This window comes from Marmota flaviventris, chromosome 7 (assembly GCF_047511675.1).
Source record: "Marmota flaviventris isolate mMarFla1 chromosome 7, mMarFla1.hap1, whole genome shotgun sequence".
Lineage (NCBI taxonomy): Eukaryota > Metazoa > Chordata > Mammalia > Rodentia > Sciuridae > Marmota > Marmota flaviventris.
Window position 1 is genome coordinate 97,246,845 of NC_092504.1, and position 20,288 is coordinate 97,267,132.

Genomic DNA, 20,288 nt, shown 5'->3' on the forward strand with positions numbered 1-20,288 from the left:
TGACTTACAAAACTTTGTTTTAATTATCTAAGGATGCCAGGTATTACCTTTAAAAAAATGTGTAATTATTTATAAAACAGATCCCAGAGAGGCAACTGAACAGCTGTTGAAAGATCTGGCACATCACTGTGCCAGCCTGAATTTAATGACCTACATGTGAAGGGCTACATATCCAATTACTAATCCTCCCTCAGCTACTCTTTGCCCCGATATGGAAGCAGCTGAAAAAAGATGCCCTACTAACAGATCAGAAAATGAATCCAGATTTCATTGCCAATGTTCAGTTACAGAGATCTTTTAGATTTCAGATGAGGAAGAAACTGAGAGGGACTCACAATTGTATTACAGCTCACATAGTTTTTCAAATAAATTTGAGAATTTAAAGCAAGAGTGACTTCAGTTTTGTGACTAAATTCAGAGACACTGAAATTATTTTAGAGAACCTAAAATTCTGAATTTAACTTTCTATTCACTCAAGCCTTAAACACGTTCAAATGTCTTCAAACATCAAGGGAAAAATACTTCAGAGTTCCTTCTATATTAAGAAGGCCAATTTATATTCCAAGATTCAAACCTCATTTTTAATCTTCAAATTTTACAATAATCACCTATTAGAAGTAGGGTCAAATAAAAAAAAATAGAAAACGACAATCCACAGGATTGAGTTTTGCTTCTCCCTCAGTTGACTTGGTCTATATATAGCAAAAAGATTATATAAGGTCAAGTAGTACAAACAATGAAACATCACCTGATGTTTTGCAAAATAGCACAGGAAAAATAGGTCAAAGAATGAATGGAGAGTAAAGCGTCTGTTTTTTTTTTTTCCCTTAAGCCATAAAAAAGGCTTAGAAATTCCAAATTTAAATGCATTTTTATTATGAATTTGACTCATTTCTTGAACTCTAATTTTCCACTTGAGTCATGTAAAATCATGCCACCCTGTTAACATTTTTCTGTATAAAACAGACATAACTTAGGCAACAGATGCTTTCCTCTACTCTTCAACACAAAACTAAGAATCCTTCGTCCGTACCGCATTTTTAATTTTTAAGAATGGGACTATCTTAAGCTCTCTACGCCGCCGAACACAAACAAAAATATGAATGAATAAATGCCCTTAAGTACACCTTTACTTCTTTAAGGGGAAAAACTGACGTCACCGTAACTACCTCCCACTCCCCAAATTCTAACTCCAAACCCGGACCGAATAAACCCCTCCTCCCGCCGCCAGCTGAGGCGGAAGTTAGCGCAGTTAAATGACGTATGACGTAATCGCCGTAGCCACCACCTGGTAACTCTCGCCTCTGCCTCTGGGAGTTGAAGTTTCCAAGGAGGACTCGCCCGCGGTATTGAGAGCACACAAGAGAGGCTTTCTGAACGAACTACTACGTTCCCCATCAACTCAGTTTGGTAAATCTCCTGGCACTGCGGCTGGCGCTCGCTTTCCCTTAGGTATCGTTCGGATACAAAAGGGAAGCATGCCATGCCACCCTCGAGTGGCAACAAGGGCTTCCGGGGTATGACGGAACGGGCCTGTGCGAGTGGCCATAGCCATCCTGTTCCTGAAGGAAATTACGTTGGCTAGGGCGCGCCCTCGCGGCCTCCGCAGCTCTCTGATTCGCCGGCTGCATTTTAGTCCCGCCTCTCTGCTGCTAGCGCGGCGAACGGTGTAGATAGGGAGGGTGGACTGGGCTCTGCTGGCCTGCATTGGGGCGCTTTCCTTTCAAGTTATTTATGGGTGTGCGCCCGGTCCCTAGGATGCAAAGAGTGTGGTCTTACAAAAGATGACAGGAGAGAGAATATGGGACTCCGAAGGGCCGAAAAACGAGTTGTGGCAGTGCCACCTGTGGCTAGAGACCATGGGCGAGACGCTTAGTACCTCTTTACGCGTCCCTTTCTCTGGAGCTGACGTTGCTGAGCCCTCTGAAATTCAGGGAGCTCCAGGGGAAGTTGTTGATGCTGCTAAGCCCCATGGTGGTGAGCTGGGGACTATTAAATTGGCTTGATTTCACTGAAGCACGTTAAGAGTTTAAAATTTGGGAATTTTTCCAGAGAAATGTGGAGGGGATAGTGGCAGGTTACCTTCTCACCTATTAAAAACATTTCTTCTGAGGGAGATCTTTGGCCCTAGGGACTTGACATAGAAACAAAAGGCTTTTGCTACCACCGATTTGGTCAACATGTTTAAAGAAAGGTCTTTTACTGTTACGGTCAGGTCCTTAATTCCGTTGTGCAATTATTCCAGTATTAGATCTTTCTTGAAGGGAGCTGTATTGTAAATTACGAAGACTTTTTAGTTGTTTGATAACACGGAATTTTTAAGATTTTCCTTTTGGCTTTAATTGATTTGTGAGGTGTATTCTCCCTGCTTTAACGGGGTGAGGAAATGTAAATATTGAGATGCCTTTTCACCTATTCCACCAAATACCTTTTATCTACTTTTATCTAGTTCTTTCTCTTTTAAGCCCACCCGATAACCTGGATCTGTGAATTACCCACATTATTTTACGCTAAAATAAATTTCACACAAATATTTCTATAATTAAAATACCGTTCTTAAATATTTGTTGGACTTGGTTTAACGACTGAAAATATACTGTGAATATAACTGCGTGTCACAGAGGAACACAAAATTCTGCCATAGAAAATTTACAAATTATGACCCAAACCAAAACAATTAGGAAACGAGTAATTGTGCTATTTTTTCACAACAGGTAATCTGAACAAGCTAGTATGTAATGAAGTGATGGTCAGAGTTGGTTTATCTTTGTAAAGTCTACACAATAATTTTAATCAAGCTAGTATTTTTTTTTTTTTTTTGCATTCCACTTATGTCTCAGTGTATCTATGTTTGAGGTTCAGAAAATTCACCTACTATAGTGCATTTTCTTAACGGAGAATAACTAAAGAAAGTGAATGATTATGATGACTAACTACTTCATGACCTTTTCTTGTTTTTGATAGGCTGTTTAAAAACATGACTATGCTGTGATAGGTCATGTTAAATTTAACGAGACTTATTAAATAGGAAAGGCAAAAGCTCCCTCTGGTGTACATGATTGTAAAACACTGCGTTAGGTTGCTTTTAACATTCCCACATTATAGAGCTCATCAACCCTTGAGTTTTTGAACAAAATAAAGAATTAGCCAATAGATGGAAAGTACTATAGAAATGTGCTCTTTTGGAATATTATTATTTTATGAAGAGCAATTTATTTCCTGTTATTTTAATTGTGCTTTTAAGTTTGCATGTTTAGTTTAACAGACCATGTTTTTCCACTCTTGCTTTGGGTAATATGCACTGCTGAATTTTATGTAATTCAGAGCATATGAAAAGAAGGTAAAATAAAAGTTGTCTTGGGAAATCACCCTCTATCTATCTATCTTTATGTATATTTAAAGTTTTCTTCTTTCTAATCTTTTTAGGTTCACTGAGTTTCTCCTGCCACCAGTTTCTTAAATTGAATACTAACATTATTTAACTTTTTTTAAAAAATTAGTGGCATGGAAATGAAACTAGAGATTTTTTTCATCATATGTGACACAGGTCTCAAAAGTCTTCTATTGTCAGAATTAACACAGCACAGTTCTTTTATGTTCTTTGGAACCCCTCATTTGTAAATACGGTTTTGCATTACTGGGAGGTTACAGTAGAGTTAGGTTGGGTTTGAATCCAAACTCTAGCCCTTCATTTGTCTAATTATTCATCCAAGTATTGTGAGTATATACTTTGTGCTAGATTTGCTTGCAGTACCTTGTTTCTTAGGAATTATAGTAGCTTCGTAATTCTGGGCACGTTATTGAGCCTCACTGTGCATTCTTTTTAAAGTAAGGATAAATAATACAGTCAACCTCATAGAGTTGTTTTAAGGAATGAATTAGATAACAATACCTTACTATTACTATTTTCATTGCTTTTCTTTAAAAAAAAAAAAAAAATATATATATATATATATATATATATATATATATATATATATTCACTCATTTATTTACTCCACCATTATATAATAAGCATCAACTAAATACCAGCCACTATGTTACTGACATATTACAATGTTGCACATTGCTGTTGGGTTTTTTTTTTTGGTACCAGGATTGAACCCAGGGGTGCTCAATCACTGATCACTGAGCCACTTCACCAGTGCTTTTTTAATATTTCATTTAGAGACAGGGTCTTGCTCAGTTGTTTAGGGCCTCACTAAGTTTCTGAGGCTGGCTTTGAACTTAAACTTCTCCTGACTCAGCCTCCTGAGCTACTAAGATTATAGGCATATGCCTCCATACCCATCCAGTGTTGCACTTTTTAAAGAAAGCTAAAACCACATAATAAAACTGCTGCCTAAATTATGCTCTGCAAATATTTCATCCTTTAATTATCTAAATTGTGGGATTTTTTTTTCTTTTAGTTAGTAGCTTCTCCATATAGACTTATTAGCAAGCTTTGTAAGAAGGAAGAATCATTTCCTTAATGATACATTTACCTTAATTCCAATAGAAATTTAGTAGTATCATGCTCATTCATTGGTATGGATAAATAATAATTACAGTTTTAAGCTTCAGTGTTACTAATCTATTAAATAGAAAAGAAATATCAGTATTCTAGCCTTTCCTTAATCTGAAAGCAAGTTCAATTTTAGTTAATAGGTATAGTTAATAGGTAAAGATGTATTTGGCATCATCCTAAAGCATTCCACAAAGCCATACTGATTACAGAGTCAACTTTCATGTTTTGTTTTTTAGTCAAGACTAAAGTGGAGGATTTACATATTTACAATGAAATATAGTGAAGGGGGCAATGTTGTCTGTACTGTCCAAAATTTATAAATCTTATAACAACTTCTGTCTAAAACTTAGTGTGAGTATACAACCAGATAAAGAAATACCATTCTGTTTCCCTCATTCTGCAGCATTGAGGATTACAGGATGATGTTTTTTCCAACTCTTTTTAAAAATAATATTTTTCTTTTATAAAAACAATGTATTTTCATTATAGAAAACCATGAGTAAGAATTAAACGTGTATGTGCATGCTTTTAAAAATGATTGGATGTGATGGATATATTGGTTTTTGTTTTGTTTTCTTATTTAAAATATTATAACCATTTTCCCTTATCAATAAGTAATTTTGGAAATGTGATTATTACTGTTTAGTAATCCTAGTCTGTGTTATAGATGAGTGATAATTTGTTTATTCTCCTTTTGCAGGCATTCAAGTGTTTTCTAACTTTTCATTATTAAAATAACACAGCAGTATGTACACTCTGGTGAATCTTTGCATGTACACTTCTGATTCATTTACAGGAACTTATCCTAAGAAAATTAATTACTTGATTGAAGTAATTGAAGGGTCTCAATTTGTTAAAGATCTTGTATTACCTTCTGGAAAAATCGTGTGATAACTACCAATATCATATTAAAATACCCCATTTCTTTAGACCTTTACCAGCATTTCCAATGAATGATATTTAATTGGTATTAAATGACAGTTAAATGATTTTTGCAAATAAATGACATTTAATTATCTAAATTTACATTTGTATTTTTACTGATATAGTTTAACAATTATCACCAATAATTTTAATTTTAATCACATCTATTAGTTATTACTTCATGTGTTTGTAAATTATCTGTTCATGTAAAAATTGCTTTTCAATTTTTCAGAAACACCAACATAATGTCATCTGAAACGTCATCAGCATTTATTGAGACTTCTAATGTTGAAAGGAAGCAAGACTTAACTGAAGATCAGGAAAAAGAGAAACCAAGACTAGATGAAGGGATTGAACCAGTATCTAAACGACAAATGAAGAAGCTAATAAAACAGAAACAATGGGAAGAACAACGAGAACTTCGCAAGTACGTGTTTCAAATTATGTATGCTCTACCTTATTCAGAAATATGGAATATTAGACCTTAATATATTAAAACTAATTGTGTTAATCAAAATTGAGGTTCTGCATATTTTTTGTTAAAGACTTGTCAATTGACTTAAAAATTATATGTGTCTTGAATTAAATTATATTTTTTGGCACTATTGATGAACTTGCACTCTACACTTTTCTCGTCCAGAATCTTTTATGAGTAGCAATATAGTTTCTGAAACAACTAATATAGATAAGGAATATAGTTAGTATCCGTGTCCTAGATATGGAATAAAAATAATCCAATTCCAAGTGATCAAATTTTGTCCCAATATTTATGTTGCTAGAATAAGTTTTTATGAAAGCATTTAGGCTACAGGTATTGCGTAATACCAACATATGTAAGATAAAATAAACTATAGTTAATATGGAGGAAAAATTGAGTTTTTTTTTTAAAAGGAACCATTTTCTTTTTTTCTGTACTTTTTGATTGTTACTTGAAAATCATGTAGGTAAAATATAGTAAACCATGTAGTAAAATCCATCATAACTCATATTTATTATTTTAAAAATCTTCTTAAGGATAATGTGATGCTAATAATAAATGAAACTGTTGAGAAGTAAGTATAGTTAGGATTAGATTAAAAGCTTTAAATTATGCAACCATTTCCTTCCTATATTTCCTTCCTATAAATCATTACATGGACTACATAAAGTTGCTCATACTTGACCATTTTTGACCTGTGAAAGTGGTAAATTTCATATGATTTAACTTTAAAAAAATTTGTCTTTAAGAACAGTCTTGTGAATATTTAAATATATAAATAACAAAGTTGTTTCAATTACTAATTTTAGACAAAAGCGGAAAGAAAAACGCAAGAGAAAGAAATTAGAGCGACAGTGTCAGCTGGAATCAAACTCAGATGGAAATGACAGAAAACGTGTTCGAAGACATGTTGTTCACAGTACACTCCGCCTTATCATTGACTGTAGTTTTGATGATTTGATGGTATTAAAGGTATCATGAATCATTGTCAGAAAAATCCTGTAGATGACCTAGGTTGAATCTCCTTATTTAAATGCATAATATTTCTGATATAAATGTATGTGTAAAGTACATCTTAAGTCAAATTTTCAAAATCTTTTCCTTTTCACTTAAGTTAATAAATTGCTTTGATATATGTGTTCCTATTTATGTGCATGTTTTTTGTGTATGTATAGATCGAGAGAGACACACATTTCATAATTATGTAAGAGTCAGTATTTGTATACATAATTATATAAGAGTCAGTAAAGATTTGTGGGCTTTTACCAATGCCATTGGTAAAGCATGAAAATAGTAATTCCATGGCTCTTAAAAGAGTTTTTTATTGTTTATGAAGAAAAGTAGATGTTTTTCATGAGCTAGCATCTTATATGGATACAAAATAAATATAATGTGTCACTTATAGATTATTTACTTATAATAATTTTGTTAGTATGTAAGAAAATCAGTGAAAATTGTCAAAATTGATTTGTATTTAAGGACAAAAAAATCCCTTCTATTTATTCTATTTCTTTAGCATCATGGAATAGCTATAGATGATTTTGATAACTATTTTTTAAAATTTTTTTCTTTTCTAGGACATTAAGAAACTTCATAAGCAGATCCAACGATGCTATGCAGAAAACCGACGAGCACTGCATCCTGTGCAGGTATGTCTGAAGAATTTTTAAAAAGACCAGTTTTCTTTTCAGTTCTTCATGACAAAAACATAGATAATTCCAGTTGCCTTTGCAAGTCTTATGGGTAATCTTGTTTAATGCTTTTTTGAAAAATATTTTCTTTCTGTAAAAAAATAAAATACTTTAAACATCTTTTCTTATGAATCATTCTCAGACACACTTTTTAGTCATTAGTCTTGTACATGTTGACCTGTTCATTGCTGTGTAATTGAGTATCTTCATTATTGGACATGCCCTTATTTTTATACCATTTTCTCAGCTTTCAATTTCTAGAAATTCTGGGAGGCAAAAAGGGGCTTGAGGGAGAGATTGCCCTTACCCAGTGTGAGCTGTGGTACCCGTTTTAGATTTTGTCTACTTAAAGAACTTTCTTTTCCTTTTGAGATGCTCATAATTTTAAAAAGTATTTAAGCTGGAGTGAGGGAATGATTTATACAACTAGTTTGTTGATGACAAGAACAGAATCCTTTTGTTTGAATTCTAGATAACCTAAAAATTAACCCTGACTCACTAATGTTAAGAAGCAGGAACTTTTAATACATTTTTTATTGATATTTTATCCTTTTAACAAGTGAGTAGTTTATATTTTTGCATTTTTATTTTTCATAATTTTTATTACACTTCTGTGATAGTTTTTATATTCTCATTTTTGTCCATAATAGACACCTTATTACCCTTGATTCAGATTGACAATAGGTGTAGGGTTTAGAACCAAAGAAAATCGTAAAGATTTTGGATTGATTTAAAGGAAAAAAAATAAAAAAACAACAATGGTGGCCAAAAAAAGGAGGGGATGGTGAGAATGACATAGAAGAAGGAAGTTTGCAGACATGATTGTTACTGGAGATGCAGGTTATAACTAATTAAAAAAGAAGTGCGATAAAAATGTAAGTTGAATGCTGAAGTTGTTGGGTTAGAAGATACACCCACAAAACACGTAATTTCTACCATGAATTTCTTGTATGCTCAAAGTTTGTCACGAATTATTTTTTTCTGCGTCAATGAGAATATATCTTGTGTTTCATTAGTGAGCAGATGAACATAAGAGGGAAATAAAATATTGGACTTAAATTATCATTTTTTTCTCTTTCCCTGCCTACCAATCCCTTATCAGTTTTACTTGACAAGCCATGGAGGCCAACTAAAAAAGAACATGGATGAAAATGACAAAGGATGGGTCAACTGGAAGGTAATTAAAGCAGATCAACTCTCCCACAATTACAAGTGTTCTTATTCTTCTAAAGTTCTACATTTTTTTGTCTAAAATTTAAATAATATTATATATATATAATATATATATATAATATTATTATATATATATAATATTATATATATAAATATATTATATATATATATATAATATTATATATATATATATAATATTATATATATAAATATTTTATATATATATATATATATATATATATATATATATATATATATATATATATATATAAAATATTTCAAACCCTGTAGGTCATTGAAACTAAATCTAAAGTTGCAGATGGGAAATGCTAAAGAAGAGATTTATATGTTAACTTGTATTTGTTCTCATTAAGTCTTGCCTTCTATTTTACCATCAATCTTAAAACATATTTTTCAAAAAAGGAAAAGTTTTAAAGGTCTTTATATAACTTTTCCCTAGAAAACTAGTTATGCATTATTTGTAAGAATGAGGCCACTTTAAAATTTGAAGAGTGCCTGCATTCTGTTTCTTTTAATCTGTGCTAATATGTGACCTCTAGTCATATGTGACTATTGAATACTTCAATGGGGTAGTCTGAATTGTGAATTGAGATGTGCTGAAAATGTGAAATACATACAAGATTTCAAAGACTTAGTAACAGATACAGATCTGCCTAATTTAAGAAATGTTTATTGATAATATTATGGGCATATTGGTTTAATAAAATATTTTAAATTAATATCACCTGGGTTTTTTTCCTTCAGTTTTTAAAATGTGACTACTAAAATTGTGTGGCTCATAAATTTTTCTGTTGGACAGACTGTTCTCACTCAATTTGTAAAGATGTAAATAGATTGACTTTAGTATCAATCCCTAAGGAACTTTTTTATTCAAAGAAGTAGCAGCCTATTCCTATACTTTTTAAGTTTTTATAGTGATAAACTTTCTCTGTCATGCTTATTACATAATGGCTGCATTTATTTTCTTAATACCCTATGATATGAACATTTTCAAAGTCTGTTTAAAGAGTATTCTGTCAAACTTCAAATATTTTTGGATAGGATTGTTTTGGGAAAAGAGGATAATTATTTTTATCCAACTTTCACAAATCCTTTTAATTAGTAACATCTTTCCCTTTGCCTTAAAAGGATATCCACATCAAACCAGAGCACTATAGTGAACTCATAAAAAAAGAAGACCTGATTTATCTTACATCAGATTCACCTAATATACTAAAGGAATTAGATGAATCAAAGGCATATGTGATTGGAGGATTAGTGGATCATAATCATCATAAGGTACTGTTAAGTTTTATTTTTGGTTTTGCTTGTACTTAAAAATCCATATTTCGGAGTTTCTTCATCATAACAAAACTACTAATAAATAATAGCTGATCTTTCTAAGAATTTCACATTTATTATCTTACTTAACCCATAATACCACCCAATGAAGTCAGTGCAATTATTATCATCATTTCACAGATGAGGAATCTGAGACACAAAGAAATTAATCTTAAAAGCAGTAGTGATTGGTGTCAAAGCAAATTACTTGAAACAAGACAGACCGATGCAGACTCTGTGTGCTTAAGCACTATGCTGTATTGGGAAAAGATACTGTCTCAGTTTCTAAAAGAAAATATCATTTTGTATTTTGCCAGCTTCTTTCCATGCTGAATTTAACCCAGCTAAGGAAAAAGCATGTTTACTAAGTGTCTGAGGAAATACTGTCATTAGTCATGAACTAATTCTTTATTCTTGAAAAGCAGCACTGTGTAGGTATAACTTTATGCAGCATTGGAAATAATCATATCTGCTTGCCCAATATGTAATTGTGTCACTGTTGGGTACTTCATACAGTATGACTGAGGAACTGAATTTGTGTGTGTGTGTGTATGTGTGTGTGTGTGTGCGCGCGTGCTTATCATCTGGGTATTACCATTATTTTAAAAAAATTTATTCTCATTTGTTATATATGACAACAGAATGCATTTCAATTCATATTACACATATAGAGCTCAAATTTTCATATCTCTGGTTGTACACAACGTAGAGTCCCACCATTCATGTTTTCATACATGTACTTAGAGTAATGATGTCCATCTCATTCCACTGCCTTTCCTACTCCTATGCCCCTTCTCTTCCCCTCCCTCCCCTTTGCCCTGTCTAGAGTTTGTCTATTCCCCCCATACTCCCCACCCTGATCCCCATTATGAATCAGCATCCTTATGTCAGAGAAAACATATGGTATTTGTTTTTTTGGGATTGGCTTACTTAAAATTATATTCTCTAACTCCATCCATTTACCTGCAAATGCCATGATTTTATTCTCTTTAATGCTGAGTAATATTCCATTGTGTATATATACCACATTTTCTTTATTCATTCATCTACTGAAGGGCATCTAGGTTGGTTCCACAATTTAGCTATTGTGAATTGTGGTGCTATAAACATTGATGTGGCTATGTTCCTGTAGTATGCTGTTTTTAAGTCCTTTGGGTGTAGACCGAGGAGAGGGATAGTTGGGTCAAATGGTAGTTCCATTCTCATTTTTCCAAGGATTCTCTGTACGGCTTTCCATATTGGTTGCACCAATTTGCAGTCCCCACCAACAGTGTATGAGTGTGCCTTTTTCCCACATCCTCACCAACACTTATTGTAGTTTGTATTCTTGATAGCCGCCATTCTGACTGAAGTGAGATGAAATTTTAGAGTAGTTTTGATTTGCATTTCTTTAATTATTAGAGATGAGGAACTGAATTTTAAAAATTGTAATCAATTTAAATTTTAAGTAGTCAGATATAGTTACCAAATAGTCCAGTTTTTTAAAAAATATTTCTTACATTTATTGAAAGAGTGATAGTACTTCCCTCAGAATTTTGTATATTTTAAACTGAGAGAAGGGTAATAGGCAGTGATGAAGGTAGTCAAAAGAGAGCCAGATTTTTCTTGTGGTTCTGCCATCGAAAAGCTTTGTAACTGGGCAGGACATATAATTTCTTTGGTTTCTTTATTTTTAAATAGTAATGTTAAAACAAATGCTTTAAATATCCTAATTGTCAAGAGAATATTTCCAAATTAGTAGTTATACATACACATCCTTCAGATAATATTCTTTGAACTAAAGTCTTCTTTAAAAATTATACTGTTATGGACTTTAAAATAATTTAATGTTCTAGTCCTAAGTCACACTGTCTTTGTTCTAGGGATTCACATATAAACAAGCATCAGATTTTGGAATTCATCATGCACAGCTCCCCCTTGGAAGTTTTGTGAAGATGAATAGTCGAAAAGTTTTGGCAGTTAATCATGGTAAGGTATAGGGGGTACTAAGAAGATACATCAGCGCACATTTTGAAAAAGAGCATAACATTAAGATTTGAACAAATAGAAAATATTAATCCTTGTTGGAGAACAAAAATTATAAAGAGTAACCATTTATGATTTGTTTAACTAATAGAAAAAATTATGCATATTTTAGAAAATTTTGAAAGTGTAACAAAGTATAAGAACAATTAGTTGTAATTTTACAACTTGATATTAACTTTTTGGTGTGTTTTCTTCCAGTTCTTTGCCTGTGCATTTATAATATTTATTATATAATTGGATTCCTACTGTAGGACAATGTTATTAATCTCTTTTCTTCTTATTTTAGTCAGCTTTTTAGCTGCTGTGACCAAAATACCTGATAAAAACAATCTTAGGAGGAAAAGCTTATTTGGGGGAATAAGGAATCGAGCTGGTTTCAGAGGTTATAGTCTGTAGACAGCCAGCTTTATTCCTTGGTCAGAGGAAAGGCAGCCATCATGGCAGAAGTGTGTGGCAGAGGAAAGCAACCGGGAACTTTGTACTAGGAAGCAAAGAGAGAAACAGACCTCTCCTCTCACCTAGGACAAAATATATACCCCAAAGGCATGCCCCAGTGACCTGCCTCCTCCAGCCATATCCCACTTGCCTACAGTTATCACCCAGTTAATCTCTACCAGGGGATTAATGCACTGGTTAGGTCAAGGCTTTCCTAATCCAGTCATTTAACCTCTAAATTTTCTTGCATTTCTCTCACTTGAGCTTTTGGGGGACACACAACATTGAAACCATAATACCCTTCATCTATTTGTGGCTATATAACATTCCAACATTTCAGTGTGTGGTAACTTAACCATTTTCTTATTGTTGAATTATTTTATTTTTCTTTTTTTCTATCGTGAATAACATTTTTAAAAATTTTTTATTCTAATTTGTTATATATGAAAACAGATGCATTACAATACATATTACACATATAGAGCACAATTTTTCATATCTCTGGTTGTATACAAAATATATTCACAACATTGGTGTCTTCTTACATATACTTAGGGTAATGATGTCCATCTTATTCCACTATCTTTCTTAGACCTAAGTCTTTGCCTAGAGTTTTGATTTTTAAATATTTTTTAGGAACCCTAAATACTTTCTATATAGCAGGCTTTGGAGGGTTATAGAAATGAAATTATTGATTCAAGGAATGAACTTCTTCTAACATTTTTGATACATAATAGAAATTACTTTTCCAAAAAGTAATCTAAATTAACCCCTCATCTCTGTGTTGAAAAGAGAATTCTTAGAGACAATATTGATATTCTTTACTCCTAAGAAACAAAACAACAACAAAAAAAATCAGGCAAGAAGTTCTTTGTAGGAAAGAAGAAATTTAGATGAATGCTAAACATTTGTTTTTAGTTGTATATTACATAAAGGATAAAGAAACAAAGGGAAAAAAAAGAGTAGGAAGGAAACTAAAATGGTCCTTGGTTATAATTGACAAGGGATATTGCTTAAGCTTTTGTGTGCTTAAGAACCAAATTGAGGAAAAGCTGAAAAGGAAGCAGTGGGTTTGAGAACCTTGGAACATATTGCCCCTGATAGCCAAAGGAGAAGGAAGAAATAAGAATAAACTTGTTAATAGGACAAGCTAGCTTTGTTAACACAAAAGGAGTGTGTTTTTAAAGATAATATTAACATTATGATGAACTTGACTAAGAAATGTATGGTATTTTCTTTATTGCAGTATTTGAGATTATTCTGGGATACCTGGAAACAAGAAACTGGCAAGAAGCATTTTTTACTATCTTACCCCAGAGGAAAGGAGCTGTTCCCACAGACAAAGCCTGTGAAAGTTCTTCCCAAGACAAGCAGTGTGCCATGGTTGAAGATGGATCGGACAGTGATTCCAGTGAAGAGGAATATAGCAAAAATGAAACAGAGTCACCACATAAAGATGAACAACAGGATAAGGAAAATAGCACTGAATCTACAATGCAATCTGCACCACACTAACATTACCTGTTTTTCTTTTAGTAAGGAAAAATTAGGAGAAAGTGAGGTGCTTCATAAAATATTCAAATTGGAAAAAAAATTATTTTCTCATTTATTTTGTGAATTTTAAAAACTCTTTAGAGCTAAATGGTGATGAAAAACCCTTTAAACTCTAAGAATTTTTGTTTATGTATAAGACAACTTTGTGTTGCTTCTTAAATTACTTTTTAAGCCTCAAATAAGAGTTTTAGAGAATTTTACTTTATTAGTATACCCTATTTCTCTTTTCTTTGTTGGAATATATTCTTCAGAATGTGCCTTCTGACCTATCAGTTCATATCAATGACCTTTATGTTTGTTTATATCAGTGTCTTTCTAATCTGTTGTGTATGTATTTTGGGGGGCAGATATTCATAAATGCCCTGTAATTCTATTAAAATGTTATATATGAGAGCTTATCTTCCATTTGCAGCTTTTACATCCAATTTATTTAGTTAAAAAATATCAATTTGCTACTTAATAATTCATTTCTTTTGGACTGTGGAGTGCACACCTGTGCTTCCTTTGTGGCCTTTTCATGGTTCTGAAGTAATTACAAAATAGTAGAAAATCTCTTTAATTCATTTTCTTAATTCCTATAATGGTAACAAATTATTTCAGTTATAAAATCCAATTTTTGCAGGCAAGATTATTTTATAAGGCTGTTACTTTTGAAGGATCAATTTTGTCTTTACCTGATTTAAAACATAACAGTCCTTATGAGCTATCCTTTCCTTACATATATTTTTTTAAAAAAATATTTGTTGACTTTTAAGGTGAATATCGTGCATCTGTCTATCATATAAGAATATTCAAACTAACGTAAATGTGTGTCTCTGTAAATAACGTGCATGTATAAAAATACGTGTGTAATGGTCTGTCTGTCCGCATGTATGGTTCTGTTATTAACTGATGAAAACAGACTGATTTGTATTATTTGTGTGGTTGCATTGAAAACACTAAGAGCAATTAGAATTTCATTAACACAAAAATCCATAACCAAACATTCATTTGGAAAAGTTGGCAAGGGAGCATGGAGCAAAAATGATCTGTTTTAGGCTCTAAATGGTGATTGTAGAGAAGTTGTATTTAAAATAAAGTGATTGTTCTCTGTCACAGCTAAAGATGTCAAGTACCTTCACTGAGCTTTGGCAAAGTAAGTTTCTTTCTTTCTTTTTTTTTTTTTAAATATGTGAATGTTATACTTAACAATTACATAACATGTATAAGTTATATACATATTTAGTAGGAAGTTTATTATAGAATTGATGCTTACTATTTTTGTTGCTTTATTCTTAAAAATCTTTTGTAGTTAAAGTAAAATCTGTAAGCAAGGTATGTCAATAAAGAAAAGCCCTATGCTTGTAAAAGAACAAAGCTTATGTTGTAATGTGTACTTTTCTGAAGTTCAAATTTTTCTGAGTAAATTTAGTTTGCTAGTATGAAATACGCCTTTTACTTAAACTATTCCTTATGGAATATAGCACTATTTAATTATGAAAGGTAAAGAAAAATCATTCAGGTATAACATAGTTTAATTTTCATTAATTGTAAAGACATGCTGTATTTGTTTCCTTGGGGTGCCATAAGAAATCACCACGAATTATGTGGCTTAAAACAGCAGCAGTTTATTCTGTAACCATTCTGGGCGCCAAAGTGTCACAGGGCTGTGCTTCAATTGTTCTAGAGAAGAATTCTTCCTAGCCCCTTGTTAGCAGCAATGCTTGGTGTTCCTCAGCTTGCAGTTGCATTATTCCAATCTGCCTTGTCAAATGGTCTTCTGTCCTCGTGTCCCATGTCTATGTCCAAACTTTTTTTTCTTAGAAGAACACTAGCATTGGTTTAGGTTCATTGTAATCCAATATGACCTTATCCTAACTTGACTATGTTTGCAAAGCCCCAGTTTCCAAATAAGATCACCTTCGTGGGTACCACATATTAGGACTTGATATATATTTTGGGGAGAAACAATTCTACCCATTACTACCCCATGTCTTATCTGGGCTATTGGTGAAAAGGCAGCAATGATTACCAATCAGTTATTTTGAAATAACTGATTTCTGAGGTACTTGAAAATCGGTTTAAGAATATTATTTAAAGCTTTTTCTCTCATTTTAATATATCCTTCCAATACTTTTTGGTTTATTTAGTGTATTATTAGTTAATAATATTAAAGTCACTTACATTGGGACTTAATAAAAGTAAGGAATTAATTTAATAAATAAATATCAAAAGGATATATGTCTGCTGAAATAATGGGATTTCTCCTCATTTAATTTCTTCAGTAACCTGTGGTCATCATAAACAAAGTTCATTTTTAAGGAGAGGAGCATTCTTTACATTGTTATTCCTGAGATCAGTGATTTGATATCTTGTACAATTTGAAAATGCTTAGAATGAAAAAGGAAAGTAATTCTACTAAAAAGAAAAAAAGTTTTTAGGAGATAAATACCCAGAGTGATGAAACCCACCAGTAACTGGCAACTATAAGGTAAAGTGATAATTAACTTTATAGATGGAAAGGATTACTGAGGTGGTAGAGATAAAAGGCAAGAATTACACATAGACCACTGAGAACATGCAGACAACGGGTATAAAGTGAGATAAGAAAGGAAAAATGGGCAGAAGTGAATGACATATTATTAGAATTAATGATAGCAAAGGCCTATATAGTCAAACTTTGGTCTCCTAAAGCATAGAGATTTATCTCTTTTCCTAGCTCATTGCCAGACACTTAACAATAGTTTTTCAATAAATGTGGAGAAGAAAATCAGTGACAGAATTGAGAGGGAATATAGTTGATGTAAAGAATGGGGAATTCGATGAGGCTCAGACCTTGGCACTGCTACTTGTTAGCTGTGGGGCTTTGGCTAAGTTATACAGCCTTTTAAAATCTCAGTGTCCTTATTTATGAAGTAGGAATCTTACGTCAAAAACCCTTTTAGAGTTTGAGCAAACAATTGTGTTTTTAAGTGAGCAGTAGCTTATTTAATAAGTAGCATGGCAATGTATTTCTAATACTGACTTCCTCTCATTTCTTGTCTCATTGCCCTTTTTCTCACTCTTCCACCTTGGCATTGGCCACACTAAAAAAATAGTAATAAGTAGGCTTTTGTTTCAGGTTCTACTTTCTGAAGAACCCAAGCTTAGACAAGATTGAAAAACTATAAATGTTCTATTCTAAATGAATACTCACTGAACAAAACAAATATAGATCATTTAGTGAAACACTTATAAAAGCAATAAAAACAATGCTAACAACAACAACAAAACATCTACACATGACCACATCTGTATGTCCTATCAGCAAATATAAGTGGCCTACAATGAGATTGGATTTTTTTTTTTTTTTTTTTTTAATTTTTTATTGTGGGTTGTTCAAAACATTACAAATTTCTTGACATATCATATTCCACACTTTGATTCAAGTGGGTTATGAACTCCCACCTTCACCCCATACACAGATTGCAGAATCACATCAGTTACACATCCATTGATTTACAAATTGCCATACTAGTGTCTGTTGTGCTCCACTGCCTTTCCCATCCTCCCCCCTCCCCCCTCCCCACCTCTCCCCTCCCCTCCCCTCCTCTCTCTCTACCTCCTCCACTGTATAACCCTGAGGGTCTCCTTCCATTACCATGCAATTTCCCTTCTCTCTCCCTTTCCCTCCCACCTCTCATCCCTGTTAAATGTTAATCTTCTTCTCCTGTTCTTCGTCCCTACACTGTTCTTAGTTACTCTCCTTATATCAAAGAAGACATTTGGCATTTGTTTTTTAGGGATTGGCTAGCTTCACTTAGCATAATCTGCTCTAATGCCATCCATTTCCCTGTAAATTCTATGATTTTGTCATTTTTTAATGCAGAGTAATACTCCATTGTGTATAAATGCCACATTTTTTTTTATCCATTCGTCTATTGAAGGGCATCTAGGTTGGTTCCACAGTCTTGCTATTGTGAACTGTGCTGCTATGAACATCGATGTAGCAGTGTCCCTGTAGCATGCTCTTTTTAGGTCTTTAGGGAATAGACCAAGAAGGGGAATAGCTGGGTCAAATGGTGGCTCCATTCCCAGCTTTCCAAGAAATCTCCATACTGCTTTCCAAATTGGCTGCACCAATCTGCAGTCCCACCAGCAATGTACAAGTGTACCCTTTTCCCCACATCCTCGCCAGCACTTGTTGTTGTTTGACTTCCTAATGGCTGACAATCTTACTGGGGTGAGATGGTATCTTAGGGTGGTTTTGATTTGCATTTCTCTGACAGCTAGAGATGTTGAGCATTTTTTCATGTACTTGTTGATTGACTGTATGTCCTCCTCTGAGAAGTGTCTGTTCAGGTCCTTGGCCCATTTGTTGATTGGGTTGTTTGTTTTCTTATTGTCTAATTTTTTGAGTTCTTTGTATACTCTGGATATTAGGGCTCTATCTGAAGTGTGAGGAGTAAAGATTTGTTCCCAGGGTGTAGGCTCCCTATTTACCTCTCTTATTGTTTCTTTTGCTGAGAAAAAACTTTTTAGTTTGAGTAAGTCCCATTTGTTGATTCTAGTTATTAACTTTTGTGCTATGGGTGTCCTATTGAGGAATTTGGAGCCCGACCCCACCGACTGTAGATCGTAGCCCACTTTTTCTTCTATCAGACGGCGCGTCTCTGATTTGATATCAAGCTCCTTGATCCATTTTGAATTCACTTTTGTGCATGGCGAGAGAAAGGGATTCAGTTTCATTTTGTTGCATATGGATTTCCAGTTTTCCCAGCACCATTTGTTGAAGATGCTATCCTTCCTCCATTGCATGCTTTTAGCCCCTTTATCAAATATAAGATAGTTGTAGTTTTGTGGATTGGTTTCTGTGTCCTCTATTCTGTACCATTGGTCCACCCGCCTGTTTTGGTACCAGTACCATGCTGTTTTTGTTACTATTGCTCTGTAGTATAGTTTGAAGTCTGGTATCGCTATACCGCCTGATTCACACTTCCTGCTTAGCATTGTTTTTGCTATTCTGGGTCTTTTATTTTTCCATATGAATTTCATGATTGCTTTCTCTATTTCTACAAGAAATGCCGATGGGATTTTGATTGGCATTGCATTAAACCTATAGAGAACTTTTGGTAATATCGCCATTTTGATGATGTTAGTTCTGCCTATCCATGAACAGGGTATATTTTTCCATCTTCTAAGATCTTCTTCTATTTCTCTCTTTAGGGTTCTGTAGTTTTCATTGTATAAGTCTTTCACCTCTTTTGTTAGGTTGATTCCCAAGTATTTTATTTTTTTTGAAGATATTTTGAATGGAGTGGTTGTCCTCATTTCCAATTCAGAGGATTTGTCGCTGATATACAGGAATGCCTTTGATTTATGTGTGTTGATTTTATATCCTGCCACTTTGCTGAATTCATTTATTAGCTCTAATAGTTTCTTTGTAGAGCCTTTTGGGTCTGCTAGGTATAGAATCATATCATCTGCAAATAGTGATAATTTAAGTTCTTCTTTTCCTATTTTTATGCCTTTAATTTCTTTCGTCTGTCTAATTGCTCTGGCCAGTGTTTCGAGAACTATGTTGAACAGAAGTGGAGAGAGAGGGCATCCCTGTCTAGTTCCAGATTTTAGAGGGAATGCCTTCAGTTTTTCTCCATTCAGAATGATGCTAGCCTGAGGCTTAGCATAGATTGCTTTTACAATATTGAGGTATGTTCCTGTTATCCCTAGTTTTTCTAGAGTTTTGAACATAAAGGGATGCTGTACTTTGTCAAATGCTTTTTCCGCATCTATCGAGATGATCATATGGTTCTTATTTTTAAGTCTATTGATGTGGTGAATAACATTTATTGATTTCCGTATATTGAACCAGCCTTGCATCCCAGGGATGAATCCTACTTGATCATGGTGTACAATTTTTTTGATATGTTTTTGTATCCGATTCGCCAGAATTTTATTGAGGATTTTTGCATCTAGGTTCATTAGAGATATTGGTCTGTAGTTTTCTTTCTTTGAAGTGTCTTTGTCTGGTTTAGGTATCAGGGTGATGTTGGCCTCATAGAATGAATTTGGAAGTTCTCCCTCCTTTTCTATTTCCTGAAGTAGCTTGAAAAGTATTGGTATTAGTTCTTCTTTAAAGGTTTTGTAAAATTCTGCTGTATACCCATCTGGACCTGGGCTTTTCTTAGTTGGTAGTCTTTTT

General features: G+C 33.3%; 1 protein-coding gene across 5 annotated transcripts; it reads left to right on the forward strand.

The window, feature by feature from the left end:
• The first annotated feature begins 1,302 nt into the window (after positions 1 to 1,302).
• On the forward strand, positions 1,303 to 16,307 carry Trmt10a (tRNA methyltransferase 10A). 5 transcript variants are annotated; one of them, XM_071614513.1, is made up of 8 exons: positions 2,387 to 2,714; positions 5,664 to 5,858; positions 6,719 to 6,881; positions 7,487 to 7,558; positions 8,703 to 8,777; positions 9,923 to 10,072; positions 11,977 to 12,082; positions 13,821 to 14,171. In XM_071614513.1, the coding sequence occupies exons 1-8, from the start codon at positions 2,659 to 2,661 to the stop codon at positions 14,087 to 14,089; spliced, it is 1,086 nt and encodes a 361-aa protein (XP_071470614.1). In that variant the 5' UTR covers positions 2,387 to 2,658; the 3' UTR covers positions 14,090 to 14,171. The 5 variants fall into 5 exon arrangements, with proteins under 5 accessions (XP_071470616.1, XP_071470615.1, XP_071470617.1 ...); XM_071614515.1 differs by lacking the exons at positions 2,387 to 2,714; positions 11,977 to 12,082 and adding an exon at positions 1,303 to 1,452 and having other exon boundaries at positions 13,821 to 16,307; XM_071614514.1 differs by lacking the exons at positions 2,387 to 2,714; positions 11,977 to 12,082 and adding an exon at positions 1,303 to 1,410 and having other exon boundaries at positions 13,821 to 16,307.
• The last annotated feature ends 3,981 nt before the right edge of the window (positions 16,308 to 20,288 follow it).

What these genes read in the sequence shown, in the direction of transcription:
- Trmt10a (XM_071614512.1), top strand. Translation starts at nt 2,659, where the DNA reads ATGACCCAAACCAAAACAATTAGGAAACGAGTAATTGTGCTATTTTTT. An exon ending in GTGCTATTTTTTCACAACAG is followed by an intron (nt 2,715 to 5,663) that starts GTAATCTGAACA and finishes TCAATTTTTCAG; the next exon opens with AAACACCAACATAATGTCAT. An exon ending in ATGATTTGATGGTATTAAAG is followed by an intron (nt 6,882 to 7,486) that starts GTATCATGAATC and finishes TTTCTTTTCTAG; the next exon opens with GACATTAAGAAACTTCATAA.